Source organism: Strix aluco, chromosome 4, assembly GCF_031877795.1.
Source record: "Strix aluco isolate bStrAlu1 chromosome 4, bStrAlu1.hap1, whole genome shotgun sequence".
In the NCBI taxonomy this organism is placed as follows: domain Eukaryota; kingdom Metazoa; phylum Chordata; class Aves; order Strigiformes; family Strigidae; genus Strix; species Strix aluco.
This window is the reverse complement of record NC_133934.1, coordinates 90,871,094-90,897,859: the sequence shown is the minus strand read 5'-3', so window position 1 is coordinate 90,897,859 and position 26,766 is coordinate 90,871,094. Positions and strand designations below refer to the sequence as shown.

The 26,766-nt window shown below is 39.5% G+C and overlaps 2 protein-coding genes across 12 annotated transcripts in view; both read left to right on the top strand.

Moving 5' to 3' along the window:
- The window catches only part of PLA2G4F (phospholipase A2 group IVF), a 39,616-nt gene extending 17,519 nt beyond the window's left edge, over positions 1–22,097 (top strand). For 2 of the 11 annotated variants that reach the window (XM_074824197.1, XM_074824188.1), the window contains 11 exons: positions 143–180; positions 1,117–1,252; positions 1,938–2,074; positions 3,206–3,437; positions 4,025–4,139; positions 5,245–5,382; positions 5,867–5,974; positions 6,881–7,075; positions 7,413–7,579; positions 8,228–8,414; positions 9,713–11,178. In XM_074824197.1, coding sequence (XP_074680298.1) covers positions 143–180; positions 1,117–1,252; positions 1,938–2,074; positions 3,206–3,437; positions 4,025–4,139; positions 5,245–5,382; positions 5,867–5,974; positions 6,881–7,075; positions 7,413–7,579; positions 8,228–8,414; positions 9,713–9,933 — 1,674 coding nt within the window. In that variant the 3' untranslated portion in view covers positions 9,934–11,178. Of the gene's footprint in view, positions 1–142; positions 181–1,116; positions 1,253–1,937; positions 2,075–3,205; positions 3,438–4,024; positions 4,140–5,244; positions 5,383–5,866; positions 5,975–6,880; positions 7,076–7,402; positions 7,580–8,227; positions 8,415–8,906; positions 9,011–9,712; positions 11,179–12,161; positions 12,266–15,662; positions 15,796–16,310; positions 17,111–21,755 lie in introns of those variants that run through there. The other 9 variants (XM_074824191.1, XM_074824190.1, XM_074824196.1 and 6 more) reach the window with 9 other exon arrangements.
- A 296-nt stretch (positions 22,098–22,393) lies between these two features.
- LOC141923298 (cytosolic phospholipase A2 epsilon-like) overlaps positions 22,394–26,766 on the top strand; it is a 28,989-nt gene continuing 24,616 nt past the window's right edge. The window contains exons 1-2 of the mRNA XM_074824181.1: positions 22,394–22,750; positions 22,910–23,000. The gene's annotated coding sequence lies outside the window, so the exon portion shown is untranslated. The remainder of the gene's footprint in view (positions 22,751–22,909; positions 23,001–26,766) is intronic.

Here is a 26,766-nt window from a genome sequence, read left to right as displayed (position 1 = left end):
AGGTGTTCCAGAGATGCGATTTTGTGGGTGAGAGTGCTGTTCTGGTTAGTATCCAGTGACCTTGTTGATGTCATAACTTCTAGTTAGTTGTTCCACCTATGTAGTTGTTATCAATTGCAAGATGTGTTCTCTCTCTTCACAGGGACAAAGTTTGGATATGAGTTTGAAAACTGAAGAGAGGTGAGTGGGAACCTCAGAGACCTCTAAAAATCAGAAAAGGACTTTATTCTCATAATGAAGGAGCTGAGTGTCTCTCCCCATGGTTCTGGGGAGGTTTGTCTTCATTGATCTCTTGGGATAGATTGAAGAAAAATATCTTCAGTTATTTTTCTTCTGAAGGCTGTGACTCTTCACTTTGCAGATACTTCAGATTGGCATCAATCCTGCTGAAACCTGAACAAATTTTGTGTTCCTAATACTTAAACATAAAATAGCCGATGGTGTAAATATTAAGTAGCTTTGTTAAGTACAGATAGTTCCCAGAAAATGTGCTGTGCTGACAAATAGGAAAGGACATCTTGGTGTGTGAAGAGCTTGAACTATAAAATACAGGAAGCATGGAAGAAAGGAGTGATAAGGGAAGAATAACACACAAAACCAAGCAGTTGGCTAGTAAGTTGATAGGGTCATTGGGTATATAGTCATTAACTGAAGATCCTGCCCCCCTTTTACAAACTCATAGCAAGTTTAGTGGTATTTAGTTGTCCCCTTCTGCCTCTTCAGAAGTTCAGAAACTTCTGTTTTGACATCACTCTTCCCCTCATTTCTCCATTCATGTCAACGCAGTGATCTCACTTGCTCCTCGTACAATCTTCTTCATCTACTGAGAATCTTTTCTTCCTTTGTGAAATTCCTGAAGCTTAATCTGAATACAGTTTGACACAAGCTTTGTATTTAGATATTAAGGGAGAAATACAATAGGGAGAAGTTTCAGTTTTAATTCCAAAAGCTGTTGTTACAAAATAGCTGGTGTATAGATGTGCATTAAAACTTCATTTAAGAGTTTGATCCAGTGATTCAGATCAGCACCTAGATTGTGTGTTCACAGAAATTGCTTTTCCCCGGTAATTACAAATCCTCCAAATTTTTTTTTTTTGGTCTTAATTTCAATTTCAGCACTTGGGATCTTGATATACGTCTGGGTTTTGACCTCTGTAAAGAGGAGAGAGAATTTTTGGACAAGAGGAAGAAAAGAGTTTCTGAGGCATTGAGGAAGACTCTTCACTTAAAAGAATCCCCTCCAAAAGATGAGGTATTGAGCACAGTGTTGTAGTGAGATTCGTAAAATCCTTTGTGCTTGATTGATAATGAGGTATTGTAGGATTCTTTGGCTGTAACCAACAGAAAACATGGTTTGTATTCACTTGGGTGTGAGATAGATCCCTGTGACATTTCAGTTCTGAAGTCTCAAATGTTGTTATATTTCTAAAATTTTGAGGGAGGGAACACAAAAAAATTGAAATTTCAGATTGTATCTGATTTCTTTAGGTGTTCTCCTGTATCTTGGGCTTTGAGCTCTGAATTGTGATGGGAAGGTGTTTCAGACCACAGGAACAGGTCCTAATTGCTGATTTGAGGATAGATATCTAGATGTCTAATACCTTGCTCTGTGATCTTTGGGTACTGTTATAAGAACGGTTGCCTTTTTTGTTCTTATGTGTCTTTTGTATGGCATGCAAGTTAAATGTGTGATAACATACGTAATTTCAGTAAGTGACTATCCCTAAGATGACACTGCTATGATTTTATAGTTATCAATATATTTCAATTACAAAGGAGTTCTGGTTGAAATTAAACCTGCAATTACTTGAAATGTAAATAGAAATAGAGATTTCATCTCTTATTTTTATAAGAATGAGACTTAGATGGGATTAGTTATCTAATTTATTGGCAGTTCAAAAGTCTGTGGTGGTGACTCCTGAGTTTACTGTCTGCAGGTTCCAGTTGTAGCAGTACTGGGGTCTGGAGGTGGGATGAGAGCACTGACATCGTTCTACGGCAGTCTTGCTGGGCTTCAGGAGCTGGGCCTTTTGGATACTGCGATATACCTCTGTGGCATTTCTGGCTCTACTTGGTAAGTTACCTGTGGCTTTGATTCTAGAAAATTATAGGTGAATATGGTAGTGTTGATGCAAAAGAAGGCTAAAACTGCATTTATGCCATCTGTAGACAGACAACAAAGTCAAATATTTTACCAGTTCTCACCTGTGAGTTCTGGTGGGAATCCTAAAGAGTCTAAGAGATTCATTATCACTTCTAATCTATAGAGCTACTGGCTAAATTTATGAATCTGCTGCTTTTGCAAGCCTGTCAGTCGAATATTAGAACTTACTACATGAATAAAATTGCTGTGCATTCCCTCAGAGCCCTTCAAAAACTTTCCTCATTTCCTTGCTCTTGCCAAGAACATAAGTGAGGTAGTGCGAGTCACTGGAAACATGTCCACATGGACCACTATGTCACCACCTTCCAAAGTGGTGTATGGGGCTGAATAGGGGAATAGCACTGGCTCACCCTTTGGTGGACTGGAGCAATGTGCTGAAATGTTAGACGTGGCTGGGATGTTTCAGTAGCTCGGTTCTTGGAGTCTGTGGTGAAATCATCCCTCATAAGTACACACTGTTTTTGTGAAATGATTTCACTGAGGAGTTGTGCAACATGACAGTGTAATCCTCCCTTCCAGAGCTTTGTGTGTTAAATTAACTCCTATGTACCTAGTATTCTTCCCCCTAACCTTGTGATCTGGCCTGCCCCTTTTGATTCAGAGACACTTTCAAACAAGTGTAGGCATCTGTTCATGTGGAAACTAGTCCATACTAGTTTCTCATTTAATCAGACCTGTGTTCTGATGAAGGCTATGGCCTCTGTTGCTGTATGCAGAAGCACCCTTGCTGTCAGCCAGTCTCTCAGGGTTGTTATGGCGTGGAGTTAACTCATATTTATGAACTGGCTCATGTGTGCTAGCATATGATGCTTGGAACATCCTTGAAAGGTAGGTGAGCAATCAGAATAAAGTCCTGTAGGTGTCAGGGTTTTCAGCATTTCAGAGTTCATAGATCCATTATTATGGTCTCTTTTCTCTTCATGATGTTTTATCTTTTAGCTGGACTTCCCAAGCTTTTAGTTCAGTGCTGCAACACTAATTATTACTAGCTAAAATTATTGTTTACACAAGGGTAACTATTACTGATGACATTAATATAAGCATTTTCAGGTGTTTATCGACATTGTATCAAGACCCTGACTGGTCGCAGAAAGACCTTCAAGAGGCGATCAGAAGAGCTCAGGTTACTGTGTCCAGCAGCAAAGCAGGGGCATTTTCCCCAGAACGACTGAAATACTATTTCCAGGAGCTGAGTGCAATGGAGATTAGTGGACGGAGAGTTTCCTTTACAGATTTGTGGGGCCTTATTGTGGAATATTTCCTACAACAGAAGGTAAATGAGTTCATGTTTGGATGTGTACTGCTGTTTGTCTTCCAGGTGGGAGCTCTGCCCACCCACATGTTGTGTGTCAAGGAACCAATTACTCTCTACTTTTGTGAGCTGTTCTGGAATAGATGGTGTTGTGGAACAAACATAGGGAGTTCTCATCTCTTCCTGCCCTGGGTTTCCCAGCACCCTTCTTTAATAAAGATTTTTGAAGTTATATAGATCAGTGCTATGGAAAAATGTAGTGTTTATTTGGAACGACTGTTATTAAGTAGCTTCTGTATTGGGCAGGTTAAACCTGAGGGAATGATGTTGGGTTTGTAAAATGGTGTTACTGTGCAGTATTTGCTATGCTAATTGAAACTGAGTTTCTAGGGGTAACTAGTTTATTAATACTACCAGACATTCTAAATATGCAACTGCAGAAATATTCTGGCAAAATCTAACCATATGCATGGATGGAGGGAGGAAAAGGAATTTTGAATTAGTAGTATGGTTAGTCAGAAATGCTAAGCAACAGCTTCAAATTATCCAAGTATGGGTACAGAACTTGCCTGACCAAAGTGTGCTTCCCCTTCCTTGCTTGTGATCAGGAAGATCCATCAAAGCTGTCTGATCAGCAAGAAGCAGTGAAATGGGCCCAGAACCCCTACCCTATCTATGCAGCTGTCAATGTGAGACCAAATATTAGCAGTGGGGACTTTGCAGGTATGAACATGGCAAATTTATTTTTGTTTGCTAAAATCCATAAATTCCTTCCAGCTATTCAGTTCCTTGGGCAGTGAGTAGCTGACAACAGGAAACATGGCTCAGGCAGCAGTTGATAGTGCAAGAGGCAATAGGATACTGATTGGCTGTTATCCTCATCACAAATGTCTTCATCATGGCTATAACAGAAAAATGAGATTCAACTCTGCTGGCCACTCCACATGTTTTGCTAGGAAGTGCTTGAAATTTTCAGGAGCTGAGAGGGAACATTGTTATAATAAACAAGGCTGTGTCTGAATTGGAGAATGGAAGTCCTTGATAATTAGGTGACCTATAGTCTATAGTCTCAGATAATCAATTTGTGTGGGATTCATGTAAAATGATGGATTGGTGACTTTGTATCATGCGTCATCAAAATTGTGGTATTTAGCAGCCTGAGTTCTTGCTGGCTATACAATTACAGTAAAAAATGAAGGCCGGTCCTATTCCAGGTCACTTTAAACTTTAAATATGATGCAGCTAGTGAGGATAGATGCAGTGACACAGGAACACAAATGCTTGTGTCCATCTGTGTACCACAATGGGACTTGTTTGTTTGTTTTGTTCTGGAGGGGTGTGTGTCTGGCAATTAATTTTTTACGTATTTGTGGAAGGCTTTCAGGCATGAGGGGACACATTGATAAGCAGACAATGAAGTCTGACACAGTGGGTCAGTTGAGTTTTCAAGTCAGTACTGTAATACTGAGAAGAGTGAAGTAGCTTCCATCTGTGATGGAAAAGGGAGCCATCAGAATGGTTTAAAGTGGAAGTAAAATAGGCAGGTTATTTCTGCAGTAACAAAGTCAAGATGGAGCAAGATGGGACTTTTTTTCCCGAAAGACAGGAAAAAGAGATTGTATTTAGTCAATGAAAGCCTGTACAGGAGTTTTTGTTAATCATGTGTAATACAGAGGCTCACTGAGAAGAACAGCAGGGAAATCCGTAGTGATGGTGAATAGTGGGGGGAAACTCCCTTCTGTCTCTCTTGTGTGAACAGAAATTAAAATGAGTATTTTCACCTATGTTTACTCTGAGATGAGTAAATATCCTGTTGGCTTGTTCTTAGAATGGTGCGAGTTCACTCCCTATGAAGTTGGATTTCGCAAATATGGAGCTTTTGTCCGAACAGAGGACTTTGACAGTGAGTTCTTCATGGGACGGCTTGTCCAGAAACATCCAGAGCCTAGGATTTGTTTTCTACAAGGTATGATCTTACAGTAATGAATAAAATGGGGAGATAGAAAGGAACTATGCTGGTTTTGGGACTCATCAACTTAAATCCATGCCTTTTATGTCCCTTCCTAAAGAATTTTAAGTAGGGAGAAATGTCAAATCTTTCTTCAAAGCTTTAGCTGTAGGTTCATAGTATTACAGTCTGACGGTTCTGAGTCTGCAAGGCAACTCTATTATGAGCTGCCTTGTCAAAAACTTCTGTTTTAGCTCTTCCTGTTCTCTTGCCATCTTTCTCTTGCTGATAAAATAGCTTTTCTCTTGAGAAGTTTTTGCATAATATTGTTGCATCAAAATTTGTCACATAATTAAAGGTTTAAACTCAAACATCACCATTAGAATAGTAGGGGTCAAGTGACAGCCCTCTCCCATAACAAATGACACCTGAATTATAGGCCTTTTGGCTACACTCCTGAAAAGCCTTTTGAGTGTTAAATTCTTCCACGTTTCTTCTGCAGGAATGTGGGGCAGTGCCTTTGCTGCAAGCTTGGATGATATCTGCCTAAAGGTGGTTGGTATAGGACTGAGCTTTCTAGATTCTTTCAAAGATGTTATCAAAGTTGTAGGTAAGAACAGACATTAAAATAATAGGATTTTTTGAGAGATTACTGGTTTTGGAATGATCATACAAATAATATGACTCAAATGTGCTGTGTGTAGTTTTCAAGATTAGCAAAGAGGATGGATTTGGGTAGATCTCTCTTGTACTGTGTATTACTTCACACGTATAGTGAAGAGAGTAATTGCAGTTTTTCAGTATACTTTCTCATCCTCCTTTTTTAAAAATTTTGTATCTGACTGACTATAAATTTGGGTGAGTTCTGGGAGCTGTCTTAAACACATATTGCAGTGCAGGGGTCTTAATCATGAGAAGAGGAAAAGTAGGAGCTGGACTGCTAAGCAGGATGTGGGAAATAGGTTTTCAGTTCCCTCCTTGGCCTGATTTTTGTAATCTTGGATAAGCTGGTTGTATGTTGATGTGTTGTCCTCCATTTGTACAATGCTGCCCTAGCAGTCGGAAGGCAGTGTATTGAAGGCTGAGAGTTGCTCAGGTGCATAGTTACAGCCTTATAGTAAGTAGTGGTGGGAGAGATTTTTTCTTCTGTGCTTTTGCAGCCCTAGTTTTTTCCCTGCACACTTCTGTTGTAACTATGAATGCTACTATGTGTGGATGACTGTTGTCTTATGAGACAGAATTGGTTGTCACTTGGTAACAAGGGTTTTTTTGTATGGGTTTTAAATGAATATGAACAACGATTTATGAGCAATGCTATTGCCTTTAAACAGGGCAGGTAAATTATCCAACTATAGAATATGTAGCTCATATAAATTTCATTACAACACTTTTTTTATTAGAGGACAAATTCAGCCTTAGGACAATTGATAAAATATTGTGGAAAAAAGTCTGATTGAAATTTTGGAGCTGGACAAGCATTTTCTATGTCTTCTGCATCCTTCTGTGGCTTCTGCAGACGACTGCCGAAGATTCCATTTCCGAGATCCAACACGACTGAAGACGCGCTTGGTTATACCTGGGGGCCCCTTGTTACAAATTTTTCAGGATTTCTTCAAGTCCCGGGTCACATGTGGAGAGACCTTCAACTTCATGCAGGGATTGTATCTTCATAAAGATTATGTTAACATCAAGAAATTTGTGGCTTGGAGAGGTAAATGAGTCTGTATGTGTCTGGCATATAAAATAGCGTGTTAATATTCTGTAACAGTCAGTGTTAGAGAACATAAGTGAGCTTGCCTTTGTTCCACTGAAGTCAGGGAATTTATCCCTTCTTGTGCTGTAGCAAAAAATTGGATCCACTATGTATGTTCTGTCATATAAGGCAACCTGATCATCAGACTTCATAGGCCAGTCTCAGATGAACATGCATATTGGAATGTCTGTCTGTTTTCTTCTTACAGCCCCAGCATAAGCTTTGTTTGTTACTTGTACTGAGAGGTGTGTAATGAATCATTGTAGTTACTTGTGTTACTTGGAGTGTCTTCCAGGCACTCATCTGGATGCATTTCCCAACCAGCTGACCCCCATGGAAGAAAGCTTGTATTTAGTGGATGGTGGCTTTTCTATCAACTCTCCCTTTCCTTTGGTACTTCAGCCAGAGAGGGATGTGGATGTTATCTTGTCATTCAATTTTTCCTGGGAAGCTCCATTTGAGGTGAGAGATGTAGCCGATCATTATTATATGAAGATAAAAGCATAGGATCGTATTCACAATGGCAGCAGATCAGCTGGTATGGAATACAAACACTAATGAAAGAATGCATTAAAATAAATCCTTACCTCTTTCATAGAATCATAGAATTTTCAAATATTATTGTACCATGCTTTTTACTGTGAATGTCACAAGGAGATGGAAGGTGACAACTGCAATAAGACTTAAAACTTTTCAGAAGTCTAATTAGATTGTTACCTAAAATAAGAGTATTTGCTTAGCTCGTATGATCCTTGTTACTTAGCTGTATGCTTCTAATGGAAAACTGGCTATTGGTGATTTTCTTCATGCAAATAAATTATTTTCTGTGCATACAAGTATTTATTTTTCAGTGCAGAAAAGTCAAGGTGAATGTATTTAGAGTAACAAAACATAAAAAGTTAAAGCTGCAAACTGTTGATGTTTGGTAGCAGTTCTCAGTTTTGCTCTGCATTCTTCTGTATCATCAGTCAGAGAAATTATTTCTGCTAATTTAAAGATAAATTTCTGGTTTTTTTTATGAAAGTGTCTCTCCCTTTGAGAATTATAGTTAGATTATCTTAGAGGTATTGCTGGTATTCTATCGAAATTATTTATGTTCTTTGACAACAGGTTTTAGAGCTGACTCAGAAATACTGTGAGGAGCGGGAAATTCCTTTTCCAAAAATCAAATTGAGCGAGGAAGATGAAAAGAAGCCAAAGGAATGTTACATGTTTGTTGATGATGATAATCCAAAGGCTCCAATTGTGCTCCATTTCCCATTGGTGAATGACACCTTCCAGAAATACAAAGCTCCAGGTAAGGGAGCTGTACCTTAAAGAGTTATTTTTACAATCCTTTGGGTGTGTTGACAGGGAAAATTCACTGGGCTCAGTGTACCTCCTTTCATTCTTCTTAGTTTTACCCTGTAATTTTTAATTGCTACTTTCATTTAAGGCAGAATCAGCTTCTACTAGTTTTTTGTAAGGGAGAGTGGGAGAAGAGGCTGGTGATTAAAAAAAAATAATGTAAAGGCTAGAAGAATCTAAATTAGGCAATATTTTTGCCTCTTTCTGCCCTGATACCTGTTTTTGTTACTTCTAATTCCTATGAATATATAGGAAAGCACTATAAATCAGATTAAATAATCAGTTCATTTGTTTACTGAATATGAATAAACCACTCAGCAGCAAAGCGTTGGGGACCAATCTGTGTGTTAGATCATGTAACTCAGTGCCAAATGGCCTGTGCCCTTGTAGTGTAAGGTCAAGTGATAAACAATCCTGGCTTCATTTAATGTGATTAATATAGGCTCTAAGACCCACCTCAGTCTATCAAGCAAGAGCACTGGGATGAAACAGACCTTTAAGAAGAGAGAGACAAAATTCAGTTTCCTATTTCTCCCATGCTGGGAGGTAAGAGCATCCTGAAGAAAAGGTTTGGAATACATAGAAAAGAATGTGCAGGACTGATGCAGGCAAGGGAGATGTAAGGAACTCTGTTAATGCTGTCTGTATTAATACTATAATGACTGCCAGGCCCTGGCTGTGTTTCCTCATCAACGATGAAGAGTTTCGAAGTGTTGGGCTTGAATATGGCTCAAGAGCGCTATTTCTGTAATAGCAGCAAGCAAAAGTGTTTTTAGCAAGTTATTTTAATGTTCACCTTTCAAGATTTGTCTTTAAATTTAAATGGCAGGGTGCTAAAAACATGAGTTGCTATATTTTGAAGAGTATATACTAACCTCCTAAGGTCAGTTGAACTCAGGGTGTTAGTGTCTTATTTTAGTGTAGAACAGCACTTCCAGGAAGAATTGAGCTTTGTATTTCTGACTTTGAACATGATAATCATGGATGTGCTAAACATTTTATTGCACTGAAAATGTGTTTTAGTCCTGTATTTTGGAGTCTGGTGGAAATAAAAAGGGTAATAATACTTTACCTTCAGCTTTCAAGTATTTTGGACCCTGAAGGAGCTGAAAAGTCCTCAGAGGAGCTTAGGGAAAAAAATTAAGGTTCAACAGAGTTATCTGTGATACTCTCCTAACAGAATCCAGCTAAAATGAGTCTACCATAGCTGTTTTTTTTGTGCGTGTTTTTTCTTTGTTCTTGCTGCAGGAGTTAAACGTGAGTCAGAAGAGGAGAAATCCTTTGGTGACTTTGTCATTGAGTCGAAAGATTCTCCTTACCGTACGCTAAATTTCACCTTGGAGCCATATGATTTCAGCAGGTTAGTGGAAGTGAATCGCTACAATGTTCTGAACAGCAAGGACACTCTCTTCAATACCCTAAACTTGGCTCTGCAAAGGAGAAAGTTGAAGAAAGTCATCAATACATGAGCAGCTTCTATAGCTGAGTATACAGACAAGCTGCAGTGTACGAAAGCTGTGTGGTTCAAGATAGAAATACTGAAAATTAATAGCTGGAAACTCCCTTCTCGAGAAGGGAATAGCACATGTGACACTGAAAATTCATTCCAGATAACAGATGCTCTTACGAAAACTCAAGGAATGTAAAGTACAACATGGATTGTTGCTTTGTCATGTGGGGAAGAGTAATTATCTAGCCCAGTTTTTAATCTTAGAGTAGCTGATACCAGATGACTAGTTCCAGCATCTGAAGAAAAAATCTTCCAAGCTTCACTGAGTGAAGCACCTCTTTTTGACAAACGTGCGGCGGTGATGTTCAAGGAAACACTGATTTCTTCTATACCTTTATCTCCCTTCCTTTTGAACTTCCCTCCATGAACTTTTACAGTTTACATCATCTGGCAAGGAACTCCACAGATCGTAACTATGCACTGAGAGGAAATGTGTCCTTTTGCTTTCAACTTGCTACTGACTGATGCCCATGCACTTTCAAGGTTGAACAGTCATTACCTACTTACCATTTTTGCCATTCATGGTTTCAAAGATCTCCGTGATGTTTCCTTCCTACTGTTCTCAAGGATTATAATGGCTTTTAGCCTCCCAGAAGTTCAATATAGAGTACCCTACTTTGGTAACCATTTTTTTTCTGATGAAGTAACAGTCCCTTTTTTCACATTTAACAATTTGACACATCATGGGATTGTATTGCTTCTTCCTACAGTTTGATGATCATGAGCTGATGAAATTTTAAAAATGCTATAAGTCTCATCTTTTTGTGTAAGAGGAAGGATGGCTCCTTTGAAGAGTCTGAATTAGATACTTTTTCCTTACACTTGGGCTTGCAGTTCATCCAGACCTTTGTTCAAGGAATTTCTGGGTGTGTCTATATATTTTAGAAACATCAAGGTAGGCACACCTTATGAATGTGAATGAGTAAAACGTCAGATGCTGCTATGCTGTGGGATGGAATTCACCTCACTTTGCAGAAAGCTCAGGAAACTGAATTATGCAGTTGGAAAATAATACAAAAGGGCAGTAAACAAACACTGTTTACTTTTGTGGCTTTTACATTGAGCTGAATGTACTGATTCTGTATTTGAAAACTGGAGACAGGAAATTTGTCTTTTCTGAAATGATGTAAAGGCTTATAAATGGGTGTGATTCTTGATATATTTTTTAATGTGTTTCTCTTTTAATAAATACTAGTTTTGATAATGTGCTTTTCACAGTTTTTCTTGTCTTGGTATGTTTTTCATTATTCCAAAAAAAAAGTAAGCAAAAAAGTCAATGTAATACTATATTGCATAGGTTATTACATCAGGATACCTGACAGTGGGAAAGTGACTTACCAAATCCATCTTGGACTGGTGCTGCACAGCAGTAGAAAGTAATCTCTTTACTGTGAGACTTCTCTTTGAGGAAGCATGGCTCAAAACTGAATTTTTTCAGATGTGTTTCAACCAATGACTTCATCTGGGTGATTAAACTTCCTTGATATCTGTAAGAACATATCCTTTGTGTCCTTAGCACGCACTTACTTTAAGCTGAAATAAGAGAGACAGCAACCCAATGTTTATGATTGGTGCCACACAGCTACCTGCTTTGAAGGATTTGGACATCTCTCATATTTGCTTGAGTGACTTTTGTATTTTTTTCCGTGTAAGATTTTTAAGTATTCTTGTCTCACCTGCCTTTCAGCCTGTCATCATGCCATGCCTTTGAATGTTTGTTTGTAGTAGGATGGGAGTTTCCTTTGTTCCTCCTGAGTTGGTGGTGGTTGGTTTTTTTTTTTTAATGTGAATCTTGAGTTGAACTGCATGGTTTTACTTCTACTTTCTTGTTTTTGAGATCCTTTCCTAATCAGAGATGCTTGGACACTATGAAGATACAGGTATTTAGATACCCTTATATAGATGGGAAGGTGGAATGTTTTCCTCCAAAAACTGTATTTACTCAAATTTGCTAGGCATATACAGTGGAGTCTTTTAAGGCACAGCTTTTCTGTAAGTTCTTCTGCAGCGGCAGGGTTTCTTTGTTGGAGCAAGATATGGGGCCCTAATAGCTGATTCCTAAACTGGTATGTAAGTAGCCACCTCATTTGAAACTCCATGTTATGGCAGGAGAAATGTCCACAAGTCTGTGTACTCACTGTACGGCATATGTTCTTCAGTCCTGTTAAAATGATTCTTCTCTTGTAGGAGGAATGTGTCTTTTGTCCTGGCATTTAAATTCTAGCCTAGATATTAAGGAGAAATCAGCCTGGCATCCCAAGTCAAAGGAAAATTCAGGAGAAATGGGAAGGGTAAGTTTAGTGTTGGTTTGTTACTTTTTGGTTTTTTTGCCAAGTCCCAGGGATAGAGTGCTCTCACAAAGGAGTGTCAATAGGGAAAGGAGCCCTGAAAATTGGAGGAATGCACCAGTTTTTTTTGTTCTAGGAAGAACTTGCATGGGTGCCTAAGTCTTGCTCTTGCCATAAGTTTACAAGAGTAGATATGCATGCAAGTGGCATGGTAGTCTGGAAACAATATGTGTACAAAAGTAGCCTGCAGGCTAATCTGTCTTTCTAATATCTTAATTTTATTCCAAGGAAGGCCTGGTTGGTAAAGATTGATTGTTCTGAGACAGTGCACTCAGCTAATCATATACTTCTCATGATTTATACCCTTTCATAATCCAAACTAGCCATGCAGTATCAAACACTTGCTTATTTGCCAAGAATGCTTAACAACTCATTATATTAGTATTCAAAAGGGAATTTGTCAACACATGAAACTTTTTGGTCACTGTTCTATGGTGTCCTGCAGTACACGAAGTACTTTGGAGTACCATGGAATTTCACTTGCCAAATTTCTTTCTCTTGACAGGATGTAGAACATGAAGTGGTGTCCTTGATGTAGTCTTTGCTGTGTTGTAATTGTGGCTTTTGATTTTTAGACAGACAAAATTTATCATGAAGTTCTGGGAAGTGTTTTGTGGCCCTACTTTGTGGTAGTTTAGGGAAAGGGAAGTTCATGTAACCTTTCTTGATTATTCTGTCACTGTCTGCACCTGGTGGATTTGATAACTCATGCATCGCTTTCAGTCTTTTTTTATATATAATGCAGGGTCCTTTGAAACACTTTTTATGAATCAAGTCTTTCCTAAAAAGCTCACCATAGAAGAATTTCTGTATTCCACAATTAAACGTGTTTATATATGTACACAGACACATACACTGGAAGATTGCTGGATAATGGAAGAAGAACCCCACAACAAATGTCTTATTGACTCAATGTTCTTGGTGAAGGGAACTTGGACCATTTAAGCAACCTTATCTTCAGATTAATCCTGAGAAATAATTAAAAATATTTCATATTCTACTCTAGAGAGAGTATGCAGAGACTTGGAACTGCTGTTACCAGCTGTTATCCCGAGAGTGATACCTGGGCTCTCATTTCAGTTTCCTTTATCCTGCCCCTCCTCTGTGTCTGATTGTCCAAAAGAACAAATTTTGTGTGTAGCACTTGAAGGCCATATATGGCTGATGTTGGTGCTGCTGCAATGCTGATACTGAATAGTATTAAAATTTTAATTGATTTATTTTAGTTCATATAGTAATACTGTTGTAGAAATGGGCACAGGATCCTCATCCTGACTGTTCCATCTTTCTGTGAGCAGCTATTCACTTAGCTCCCTTTTCTGTCTTTTCTTTCACATGTTGCTCAAAATCTTTGTCTAAACCACACTGAAGCAAAAATCCAAGTCCTACAACTGTCAGTGAGCCTGGGTGATTGCATCTAGCTCCCAGTACACCTTGAAGCCAGGTGCAACGCAGTTGTCCTTGCCCTGAGCCATTGTGGGTAGTCCTGGCTCTGACTGATTCTTCAGGTTGTTGGCTTCGAGCTCCCAGAAGCTACTGGGGCAGTTCCAGGGCATCAGAGGACTCCTAAAAGAAAACCAAACAAATTCAGTGCTCTAAAACTTGGCTGAATTACTACACTTGCTGTTACTCATGCTGTGGGCTTGAGGTCCAGGTGAGCAAGGCTCTAGTGCAGACAGGGTCTGAGACGTGCATGGCTCATGTTTGCAGACAAAAGGTATCTGTGAGTGGGACAGAGTCGGTTGTTGGAGCAGCAAGTAGAGACGAAATTTGCACCATCATACAGTTGTCAAAGGGGTACTGACTGCACTCTGGGAGTCAGCTCAAGACATCAAAGGAAGTGGAGAAACTGGGTCCTAAGTAACAGCAACTTGTTTTTACAGCACTTTTGTATTTGCCCTCTGGCAGGCTAACTTGGGTTAATTTTAGTTCTTCATAAATGTTCAGAGACAATGATCTGTATAAGTGATAAGCATTTAAATGAACGTGGATGTACACACCAAAGTAGCTTAATTTATGTGCAAGTAACAACAGCTCTTCGGGATTGTTTTTCCCTCTGTTCCAGGTAAAACACATTTTTGCACCCTTCCATAAAATAATTAATTTTTAACATATGGAGAAAAAGGAAGGAACAAGGAAATAAAGTTCTATATTTTTATATATATGCACACATATAAAGTCATGATAGCAACATATGGCAGGAAGTTAGTACTTTAAAAAGGGTGGAGTACTAAACTACTGCTTATTCTGTAGGAAACCACATGTGATGATTTGCAGGAAAAATAAGGCTTGGCAGCCATTCCTACAGTAATGAGCTTCCAAAGGGTAAGGGATGAACAAAGGGATGATCCACTTGGAAGCATCATGGGTTAGTATGTATAGTTCATGGAATTTCTTCATACAGTCTTTAAACCATATGAAAAATGGATTGATTGCACAAAGCTGTCCTTGAAAAATAGCGATGAACAGGTTGAGAGCTTGTTTGTGAAAAGGCTGAGCCAACAAAAGAAATCTTATAGTTGGTGTTTACTACAGGCCACTTGATCAAGGGGAAGATGAACAAGATAATACCAGACTAACTTCCTAAAGAGCCTTAAAAATGTGGAAAACCCACTTCCACTGAGAAGTTGAAAGTGACAGAATTGTCAAAGTGAAGACTGTGGTTTTGATTATGTTAGTAAGAATTGGAAGTTTTGTCAGTGAATTAAACTGACTCACACTTAAATTGCAATCACCTGGCTTTGCTGTCCCTACAGCAGAATCACTTTTTTAAAAAAAAGTTTTATAAAAATGTTTGGTTTTTTGTTTGAACTGAATGAATTAACCTGGTACTTCAGACTTTTAACAATCTGATCTTTCAGCTGTGATCATCCTTAAAAAAGAGCATACTGCCTGCACCTGCAAGACCACCTATTTATATAAACAGGCATTACAGATAAGGTAGCCTTCCTTTTGTGGGGTTGCTAGGTTGCCATGGACAGGGACCTGTTTGCATTCACAAAAACAGGGGGTTTCTTCTCCCCCACAGATGATGACCAAGTTATGTTCTGAGTGGCTGAGAAGCTTCTTGAGCTGAAGCTTCTTTTCAGCTATAGTGCTTAGCAACTAAGATTTTGTAATTCATTGTGCTCAGTGTTGGTGCTACTGTATAAGTAAACAATGAATTCTTATGTTGTTTAAATAAAATTCTGTGGAAGATTTTTTTATAAAAGTTCTGTTGTGGATTTTTGAAGCCTGAAGTAGTGAAGATATAATACAAAACGGCTAATGGCATATCGTATGCTATTAAGAAAACAGTGGCTTCATATGAAAATAACTGCTTGTTTGTCTTCCCTTTCAGTGTCAAAGGCAAACTACTATGTGGCAGATCTTCTGACTGCATCTCCAGTCACTTCCCAAACACAGGTCTTACCGTAATTGCAGTGATTTAAAGTGGAATGAAACTTAAAATGGAGCATCACAATACCACAAAGGTAAAATTTATGCTGCTTTGTTAGGTTGCTCAGGGCAACACCAGATAAACAGCAGACCCAGGGCAAAAGAGGGAGCAGAATCTTGTGATAAGGGATAACAGAGAGGGCAGACACTGGTGGCCTGCCATTGTGCATGTTTAAGCCAGCTCTGTGGAGCAGAAATGTTACTAGAGGGCTCAGTGTCCTAGGAAAAGCATTGCCTGGAAAGATGCTGGAGCAGGGAAGGGAAGGTATTGTTCTCTCAGGGGTGCTGTATTTTGGAGCAGGGTGGTTGAAGAAATTTTTGCATTTTTCTAAGGAATTTATTTACAAGCCAAACAATGTTATTTACATTGAACTTTATCTCTCTATAGTGCTGAGCAAAATCTTTACAGTATTATTACCTTTAGTAGATGAAAAATGTGTCTGCCCAAAAATCTTAAACTGGGGCAGAATTGGTACTATCTCTATTGCTTTTAATGTGGCAAATATTACACCAGGCCAGACTTAATCACACATTTCTACTTATCTGCCAGGTGAGACACTTTACTCAACACCTCAAAAGGAAAAAAGGCAAATGCAGGAAGCTGTGTCTAATCAGAACATGGTATTGATATGATGTGGCTTTGAAAAAGGTAACGAGATCCAGAGCTGTTGGAGGTTGAAACATTTCTAGTGGAAAGAGTGGAAATACTAATTCCATTGGTCAAAGTTCTGGTAAGGTCTCATGTAGAACAATGCATGTTGACTGGTCACCTGTGTTTGAGGAAAACCAACTCATAACAGATGCATGGATGAGGAAATATGGGAAAGGGAGAACCTCCTACTTGAGAGGACACCAGATGACTCTTAAGTTAATTTTACTGTCACAGAAACAATTGAGAATGGACCTGTCCATTATGAAAGCAATCTAGAGAAGAGAGAGAAAACTAGAAGGCCAATGTCGGTGTGAGAACAGATATGTTAAGGAATAAACATAGGCTGAACATGAAAAGAATGTTTGAGAGTTTTGCGTCACCTATGAAAGACTTGACAATGGTTAGGCTAACTTATTTATGGAAGAAGCTGATGAATTGATATAACAATTTATACAAAGGTATGCCAACGTTACTAAGCTGTGTTCTGCTGCTGTGTATCTTCTGGTTTGGTGACCAGAGCTCAACAACTTGTAGGAAAAGAAATGCTGATATCTCCCTAGACTCTATATAAGCAAAGGGAACCTGTATTGTTTTCTCCTTAAAATAAAAACTACTGCAGGAGCTGAAGCAAAATACAGTTAGTTGCCCAACATGAATTTTCACGGAAAAAATACTTTTATTGCTGTAAAAAACCCAAACATGCTCAGTGGCTATAGACGTCCAGGGAGTTGGAGGATGAGCTTTTACTCAAACCTTCAGCCTTCCTATATAATACTGTACTTTTAGGAAATGAGATGTTAAACCACACCAGTTTCTTTGTAGTATTCCCTGTCAGCAGTGTACATACTAGAGTTTTTAGCTTTCGCTGGGAGCGATGGGCTGTGAGATGAAGTGAATGGAAGCCCAAACATTGGCTCAGGCATCTGCATCTAGAATGGCCTTTAGGCATAAATCCCTCACACTGGTAGAGATAATAATGTTTTACTTTAGGGCTAGTCTGCTTGCTGCAGGGTTTGTTCAGGAATTCAGATAAATGTTTATTTCACTACTTCAACTGCGCTGTAACACAGAAGTTCAGTCATAAACCTTGTTGCTCCTGCTTCACTTGGCTGTGTGCTGATATGGCAATAAGACATTACAGGCTTTCTGGCAGCTTGAGGACAGTTCTTGCTCTCCTTCCAGTCTCCTCCAGCAAAGTCCTATTTAAGAATCATAGCTATGGTAATTTGGTGTATATACTTCTCCTGCGGCACAGTGAGCCCTGAGAGAATCCATTCTGCATGTCAAGCACACCTCAGGAGTGCTGTCTTTACAGATTGGCTGGGTGTGTTTTTTTTGTGAAAGTATTGTGTTCTGAATGAAGCTGAGGAAACAGACCTTTTCACCTAGTAATACTCTAGAGCAGTTTCATTTTCCTTCCTACTTCCTCTCTTGGAGGTAAGATACTCCTGATGGCAACAGGTTGAGACGTGGTGGGAACTAAGATGTGGATGTAAATCAAATGACATTTGTGTCAGAAGTGGGGCTTCACCAAGAGATGGCCAGACCCAGTATAAAGACATGTTTGAGCAGTTACTGTCTGGAAAACCCAGTGGTCTCTGAGGTTATGAACTATGTATTGAGGTGGCCCATGTATGTCTCTGAAGGGAAAGAAGAAATGTAGGAGTTGGATGTGGAATTTTTCTTGGGAAAAAAGTGAGGAGCCTGCCAAGTGCTGTTGAATGTAAATTTATTTATGACCTAATTTTTTTGCAATTCATGGTACTACTAAGCTTGCTTGCTATTCAAGGGAATATCATCATGCATATCCCTGTGCTGCTCCCTCCTAATCATAAAGATATAATTAAAACACTGCTATGAGGAATTGTGGTTCTTGTGGTCTAAGGAACAGATCAGTGTAGCTGAAAATGTCTCCTTACTTATTCCAATATCTATATAGAATATATCTGATAATTCTTGCTATGCTTCTGAGTCTCCTGGTGAAACAGTAGCAGCACTCAGTAAAGTTGCACAAGAACACGAGGTGGCTTCTCTAAGCCGGGAAAACATTCTTTATTGCATGAAGGAATACTGATAACTTTTCTCTGTGAGACTATAGCTTCTGACTGGGTTTCCCAAATATCAAACTGGGAGGAGGGGGAAGATCGCAGCAATGGTATCAAACCTCACTTCTATTGACTCTTCATTTTCACAGCAGAGATGTCCCCTACTAAGGCCATCACCACTGGTGTTTTGGTGGTGATGAGTGAAACTTTGTCCTGAAAGTGACTGGATTCTACAGTCTGTGCTTTAGCACTGACACATACCCATCACCCATCACATTTTCAAAGGCATTAAGGAGAGATAGTGCTCTCTTACATGGCTCTTCAGTGACTCTCCACCCACTCCTCAACACAAGGCATCACTTGCTGTATTTATTATCTCAAAATATCGTAAAGCAAGACCTTGAGCTACAGGAATAGTAACCTCATTAGCCCGTTGGAAGAGTAGGCTGCTGTATTTAGTGAGCATGCCATAAAATGATACTTATTACTATCCTATTTTCTGCAAATGTCTGAGAAAATCTCTCTGAACTGTATTTGACAGAAAAGGACCTTTCAATTTCAGGGCAAAACCGGTCAGCTAGAATTGGGATTAGTAATATAGGAGAGACCTGGGAAATATTCAGTTACTAACTATAAGCTTGTGTACTCCATCTTCCCTGCTGTGGTTTTGTGGGTGTGTAGTCATGTCTATGATTTTGACTATTGCACTTTTATCCACGATTGCAGTTAAGCTCACCAGTGCTGTTGGTGTGTGGAGGTGTTTTTGGTTGTTTTTTTGTGTGTTTGTTTTTTTTTTATTTTATTTTTATTGGTAAACTGGTTATTAGGTTGCCGACCATCACAGTTAGGTCAGCTCAGGTCTGCTAAGAGTTGTATTATCGATGTCCTACAGACCAGAAATTGTGATGAGAATTCCACAGAGACTGATTCATGCCTCATGTAGTTTCAACCAAGGGTGTTGATGTAAATATCAGGCTGAGTTTACCTTAAGGGTAATCACATAGACCTGCAAAGCTCAATTAACTAGGTGTGATATCTTGTAGAATAAAAGCTGCTCAGAAAATTATGGACAAAAATTGAAATCTTTTTCTCTTAAAAAAAAACCCCCAAAAGTCCTGCAAAGTCATAGGTAATTACATTTTACATACAGCTTTCAGCTTTAAAACAAACAAAAAATATCATTACATAACCCTAATGCGGGAAAAAAAAATCTTTATAAAAGGCTAATTATGGTTACTGGCCTTGCCACACCTGACCACCACAAACATTTCATTCTGCTTTGTAATAAGTGGAAGTTAAAGTAGGTTTGTGCAACATTGCTATGAGGTTAACCAATCTCTCCATCTTTGCAATGCGTTCTTTTCCATCTCCAGCGCTAAGGGTTCCTATTGCAAAGCAGCTATATGCATCTAAACCTAAACGGGAATGCAACCATTGTACAACTGTAGCACTGTTACGCCCTCATCAGCGTTAGCAGACTCACTGAAGGCATATCCGTTTTTTAAATGTAGGGCGTGGAGATGTTTTACTTTAGCATACCACCACACAGCCAGTCACTAACACTGTAGAGCAATGGAGCTCTCCTGCTGCTAAGATTATTTCCCAGTTCACCAGGGATTTTTTTTTTCCTGCTAGAAAATCAGGGAAACTGAAAATGAGAGCTGGAAATGAGAAGCTTGGCAGGGTAGTAGCATCAGAGTGGATGGGACTGTACTTTACATGTACTTCGTGAATGCTTTGTCTGCAGAAGTTAGCCTGTGTTTTGTAATGAGTGTTCTAGAAAATGACATCTGGACAGCTGTGTTCATTACTCCATTGTGAAACATAGCAAGTTTAAGCATGTTTTATCTGTGAATTTCACCTTGGCCTTTACTGTGGATCCATTACTGGAATCTGCATAACGATACATCTGATGCTTTAGGGAAAATATTACACCATAGGTTAATTTAAAATCTGTCAATAGCATTGAAGCAGTGTGTCAGGAAGAAACGAGGGGAAAAAAAATCAGAAAAAGATGTATTCTGGTTGAACCGATGCCAGATGGTACATACCTGGGGTTACATGCAGAGGTCCCTGTCCTGTAGGCTTCACAGTACACATCAGGGAGTGGAAGTCAGCTCCATTCAATTAGTAGATAATTCAGGTTTTCTCTCACAGTTTGCTGTCCATTTTCTATCTGACTGTTGTGGGATATTTATTCTTCAGTCAGATGTTGGGGGCAAAATCCCCTGCCTCTCTACTTAACTGTCAGAGAATCAGGTATCTGCTGCTGATGGAGATGTCATTATTCTAGAGACATTGTATTTTGCTTTCACAGGTGTGTGAATTCAAAGGGTGTGTGTTTTCAATGACAGGACGACTGCTTTGGTATTTTTATTTTTGTATATGCTTGAGTCAGTATTCATATTTAGCAGAAGCACTAGGAAGTTCAATTATCCTTTAAAAGGTGCATTCTTTAGCAAATCCTGCAATTTTTAAGGTATTTCTCCTGGTGCCAGAAGGACACAGAAATACTAGGGAAAATGAGTATTGGGCTGTCAATAGAAGTAACAATAACCACCTAAATTTTTCTTTCCTACATTACTGTGTTTCTGGAAATATGCACAAGCAGCATGGGAAGTCAAAAGTATTTATGGATCCTGCTCTGTTCTGAGTGGCACAAAAGTACATATGCTTAATGCACTTATCAGTCAGCTGTATGCTTACCCTCGGTTTTTAACCTTAGTATCTGATTTTTGCCCCTTGCTTTATACTATTGATCCTGACCCAGAGGTCAGTGTGAAATTCCCAAGCTGTGTTGTGCCAGTATCCCAAGAAGCCTTATTAAGTGGACCCTGTTTCCCTTAGGAATACAGATAGGATTAATTTGAAAGAAACTCCCAAGAAATTGAAATTTTCTGTCTCTCTTTTTTTCCCTGGCTTTTTTTAAGTCATGAAGACTTATGAGATCATGTTCCCTGTGCATGTGTATTCTACTCCAATATTTTTTTTAACCTGTTGTTGATCCGAACTTGACTTATTTATCAAAGACAAATCCTTAGAAGTCCTGTGGAAATAGATGGCTGGATAGAGGATTGAGATTTTTATTAATGCCCCTCTCGCTGAGGATGATCTACCCCCAAAGAGAATACTATGGTATGTTTTTGCAATGTTCTGAAATACTGGTGAATCCACTGATCTTTATTTTTTTTCAGCCCAATGATCATGGAATTACTCCATTCATGATATAAGTAATTCAGTGAGCTTTCTGAGACTCACATAAATGCTTGTTGTTTGTGTGCTCTTTCTCTTCCTACAGTCAGCCCTTAGGTAGCACTGTTTCAGAAGAGAGTACAGCAGCTGTGTAGCTACACCTGATCTTCACTCTCAACACCATCCCAGAGATGCTGCTTTCTGTTTGGAGGTCTGACAGTTCTGCTTGTCCAGAGCATCTAATCCAGATGCTCCTCCTATGACAAACACTGTATTCTCCTTCAGTTCTGAAAGCTGAAGTATTTGGGGATCAAAGAATGGAGGTTTGCATTTCCCGAGAATTCTTCAAAAAAGAAAATAAAATTAATGAGATGTCATACTGTGACTTCACTAAGTAAATTCTGCTTGAACTGGGGCTAAAGTGTGATAATCCTTTAACAAATGAAAAAACCGGGCACTTCTGAAATTGGATGAGCTCATTAGTCTAATGTACCACTCTATGAATTACATATAAAAGGCAAAATGTAATTATCTGTTATGATCCCATAGGAATATGCTAAACACCAATTCTTGCATAGTGGAATCATGAGAAAAACTCTGTGGCATTTTGGAAATGCTTCATGGCTTTTGGGTTTTTTTGCAAGAAAGAATTGCAGGACCACCTGAGTTTATCTGAATATCTGAATTTTTTCCTTAAGTCCTCCTTTTATGGCACCTACTCCACTGTGGTAAAATTGAAATTGCTTTAATAAATCAAAGCCTCTCTTTTTACTCTAAGGAATTATTCTAGGATGGAGTAAAGGGACAGTGATGGAGACAGCTATCCATGGCTCCTCATATCTGGAGAGCTGAAATCGCTTGATTCCCTTGAACAATGAAGGTAGATAGAGACCAACTCTCTGATTACTGTGCTAGTGACTGTCTGCTTTCCTGACTGGCAGCTGGACTTGCTCCCTGATCAATTGACACCACCAGAAGACAAACTGTGACTTATTGATGGTGTATATTGCACCAGCAACCATCATCCACTGCTCCTGAAGGAGGAGAGAGTCATGCACGTCATCTTGTCCTTCTGATGACTCCTTGAGTACAGATTTTGAGGTTATTAATTTTAAAATATCTTTCCACTAAGCAGCCATTTTATAAAGCACTGTCTATAACAGTCACAAACAGAGGTGCTGTCAAGACTGATGCCAGCTGTGCAACCACTTTGAAGTCTGAAACTTTGCTAATAGGACTGTTTTCTTCTCCCTTTTGTAGGAGTGGAGCACAGTTCTGCAGGTGTGGGCAGAGGGAGTGTTACCTCTCACTGGCAGCTGCTCTTCGTATAAGTGGATGAATATGATGCACTGTAAGGGTGATTTGGATAAATTGCTTCTTATAAGTAACTACAGTATTCAGAATAACAGAGTAGATTCTGTAGGCTTTTTGCATGGCCTTTGAATGGAAGAAGTGTAGCAGTAACTGAAATCAGTACTAGAAGACTTGAATCTTCCTGAGTGATGTATTTTCTTCATTCTGACCCTAAAGCAGAAGATTTTGGGGGATGTGATATATCATGTCACTCTGGATGTGAATAAAAAACTTCTCCAATTTAAAACTCATTTTTTCTCCATTTTACATTGGATATCTAAGGTTGGATATCAAGCCAAAACATTAATGATGCTTAGTATTTCAGAGAAGTTGTCTTTTCATTAGATATCTTATGTAGATCTTATCTGGATTACTCTGTTGTCACCTGGAGAAGTCTTCAGTGCTAGGGAGCATCTGTTCTCAAGTCAAATGGATAATATGACTCTTCAGGTGTGTCAAGTTAAGACACTCTTTGGTCTTGAGATCTGTCTTTGCTTGAGAGTGAAGTATTCCAAGGTCGCTGTTGCTCCAAGACTGGCTGGGCATCACTCTGCTTGTGAGAGATGGTGAGTGGCTGCCTTTGCATTAGTTGTTTCTTATCCTCTTTCCTTCACTTATTAAACTGTTTTTATTTCAACCCAAGAGTTTTCTTGATTTTGCTCTTTGTATTCTCTCACCTGTACTACTGCTGGGGGGAGAGTGAGTGAGCAGTTGTGTGGATGCTTAGCTGCTGTCTGGAGTTAACCCACCACACTTTATTATAGTTATGCTGAGGTATCCCTCTAATTTGTTTCTAAGTCAGATAAGAGCAACAAATCCATAGACTGCAGGCTAGACTTTGCCTTCTGCTTAATGTTCTTTTGGATTTATATAGCAGTCTAAATGTTCCAAGCCCTAATTTCCTCTGCTTGAGACACTATGACACTTCCTTTATATTCATGGTGGAGTTCAGGTATCAGGCCTGCCTGAGTATTGCTGCTAGATTCAAAGTCTTGCTTGCAAGGTCAGCTGACAGAAGACCCCAACCAGTCTTACATCCGTAGAATCATTTAGGTTGGAAAAGACCTTTAAGATCATAAAGTCCAACCGTAAACCTAACACTGCCAAGTCCCCCACTAAATCATGTCCCTAAGTCTTTTAAATATCTCCAGGTACAGTGACTGAACCACTTCCCTGGGGAGCCTGTTCCAATGTTTGACAACCCTTTCAGTGAAGAAATTTTTCCTAGTATCCAATTTAAACCTCTCCCGATGCAACTTGAGGCCATTTCCTCTTGTCCTATCACTTGTTACTTGGGAGAAGAAACCGACACCCATCTCACTACAACCTCCTTTCAGGTCTCCCCTGGGCCTCCTTTTCTCCAGGCTAAACATCCCCAGTTCCCTCAGCTGCTCCTCATAAGACTTGTGCTCCAGACCCTTCACCAGCTTCGTTGCCCTTCTCTGGACATGCTCCAGCACCTCAATGTCTTTCTTGTAGTGAGGGGCCCAAAACTGAACACAGCATTTGAGGTGCAGCCTCACCAGTGCTGAGTACAGGGGGACAATTTCTTCCCTAGTCCTGCTGGCCACACTATTTCTGATACAAGCCAGGGTGCTATTGGCCTTCTTGGCCACCTGGGCGCACTGCTGCCATGCATAAATAAGTGTCCAGAGAAAGTATATGAGCAGTTAGATCATTGTTCGTGGGCTTTTTAAAATACTTTATAGGTGCTGCTGCTGCACACCTACTATCTGCCCTCTTTTGCTGTATTGTCTACAAATGCTTTCCAAAATAAAAATAGAGGAGAGAAGCAAGCTCCTAGCTCTAGGTAAATAACTAAAGTGTCATAGTGGTTTAGGATGATAATTACAGTCACTGGAGAGAGTTGGGCACTTCCAAAGAGCAGCAGTTCAGCCCTCAGGTGCTGCCAGAGAGAATTTTAGCCTGTTTCTTTTCATTAACTAGTGACGGTGATTCAGCTGCAATTACAAACCCATACTCAATACTTATCTCTGTCCTCCCATGTCTTTGTAGGAAAGGCCCACAGCTGTAATAAAAGAAAAAAAGTAATAAAAGTGAGTGTCAGTAAAGAACAAGCACTGAAGATGTCTTGAGGTCTCTTCTTCTTTTGCTTTAGGGGCATGATAAATTCCATTGCCTAGAGACGGTTAGCCCACATGCACAATCACACACTTGACTGGTGGTGTAGATGCCACTTCAGAGTATCTGGTGTGGGACCACTCTGTCTCTGGTGAGTTAGTGATAAATAGGTGTTATCTTCTGGTCTGAGCTGAAGAAGCAGGTGGATCTTGGGTGCTGTGACTTAGCGTTCCCTCAGTGGTGAATGGGGTGACTCCAGTAGTGCTGTTTGAGAGGAAGGTGCTCTTGAGTAATTCAGTCCTTGGGAGCTGTCTCCTCAGCAATAACACAAAGCAGCTTGTGCATTTGTTGCTATTGTCACTTGTATCAACTCACCTCAGCTTGCGTTGAAGTACTTATGAAATAATCTGAGAAAATTGATGCAGCTAACTTGTAAATAAGGCCTAAATTGACAATGTGAGTGTGAATATCTTTTTCTGGATGTACTGAATCATGTATTGGAACAAAACTTTAATTCTAATAGGATATGAACACAATTATGCAACTTATGTGCAACACACAATATTAAGTCAAACAGGTTATCTGTGGTGGTCTTTGTATTATCAAAGCAGGAAATGCAGCTTAATATTTCTTGTTCTTCATCTTACCCAAATACTTTAAACAGATGCCCTGAAGATTGCATGAAGACTTGATTTCTTACGGATTTCAATCAGTGTCCCTTCAGGTTTTGTCAGATCTAGGCCAAAAAGGGATTATGAGTGGTTCAGTTTTGAGATGTTTTATTTGGGTCATGTAAATGAAATCTGACATTCAGAGTTGGTGCCTGACAGCTTTTACAGCTTTTATTTAGGGGATTACGAAGATTAGTATTTTTAGAAATGAAGTTGTACCCTGTGGCTGCATTGGTGTATCAAGAGGTTTGATAATTGGTGATATCTCCAGTCTCAAATTGCTGTGAGAGGAAGGTGTTTCTGAGTCTATGTCAAAACTGATCTGGGATCTTGGTGGCAAATGGGAGTCTCCAGCTCTTGCAGCTGCCTCTCAAGAGGCTGCTGAGCCTGTGCTGGTGCTGCTGTAAGCAGTCTGCTGCTCTGCCACCCTGGGCACCTATGCTGCAAGTTGTGTGGCCCAGTTTGTCTGTGTGACTCCAGACCTCATATAGCTGTGCAACTAGTACTGCTGAAAACTGCTGCTGTTATAACAGTATTGGTGAAATACTATCTTGCCTTCTGGCCTGCAGCTTCCTGACTTCTGACTTACCTGTACCACTGTTCACAATGCACAATATCATGTTATCAAATAACTTCCTAATTATTTCTGGACTACATCTGCTTTTGCTGGATTTCTTTTCTCATGTTGTGCAGATCAAGCATCTATAGTATTAGTGCCATAGCTGCTTGAGCAGTTAATATTGCTTAATTTAGTTTATGAAATCCACAAAAGGCCCAAGTGTGAGGTTTGTGGAAAGGGTGGGGGTTGAGTGGGGAGCATGGCATATTATCTAACTGGATGGGTAACTTTTTTTCTTGAAGAGCTGGAGAGAATCCACTGTCATCAAACTGAGCTATAAAATGACTTAAGAGCCTGAGCTAGGTGATAAGACGGCTGTCATGTTCAGCCTCTTGTAACAGCATGATCTGAATCTCTTGTTTCAAATCAGGGAACATTACTTCAAAAGCATT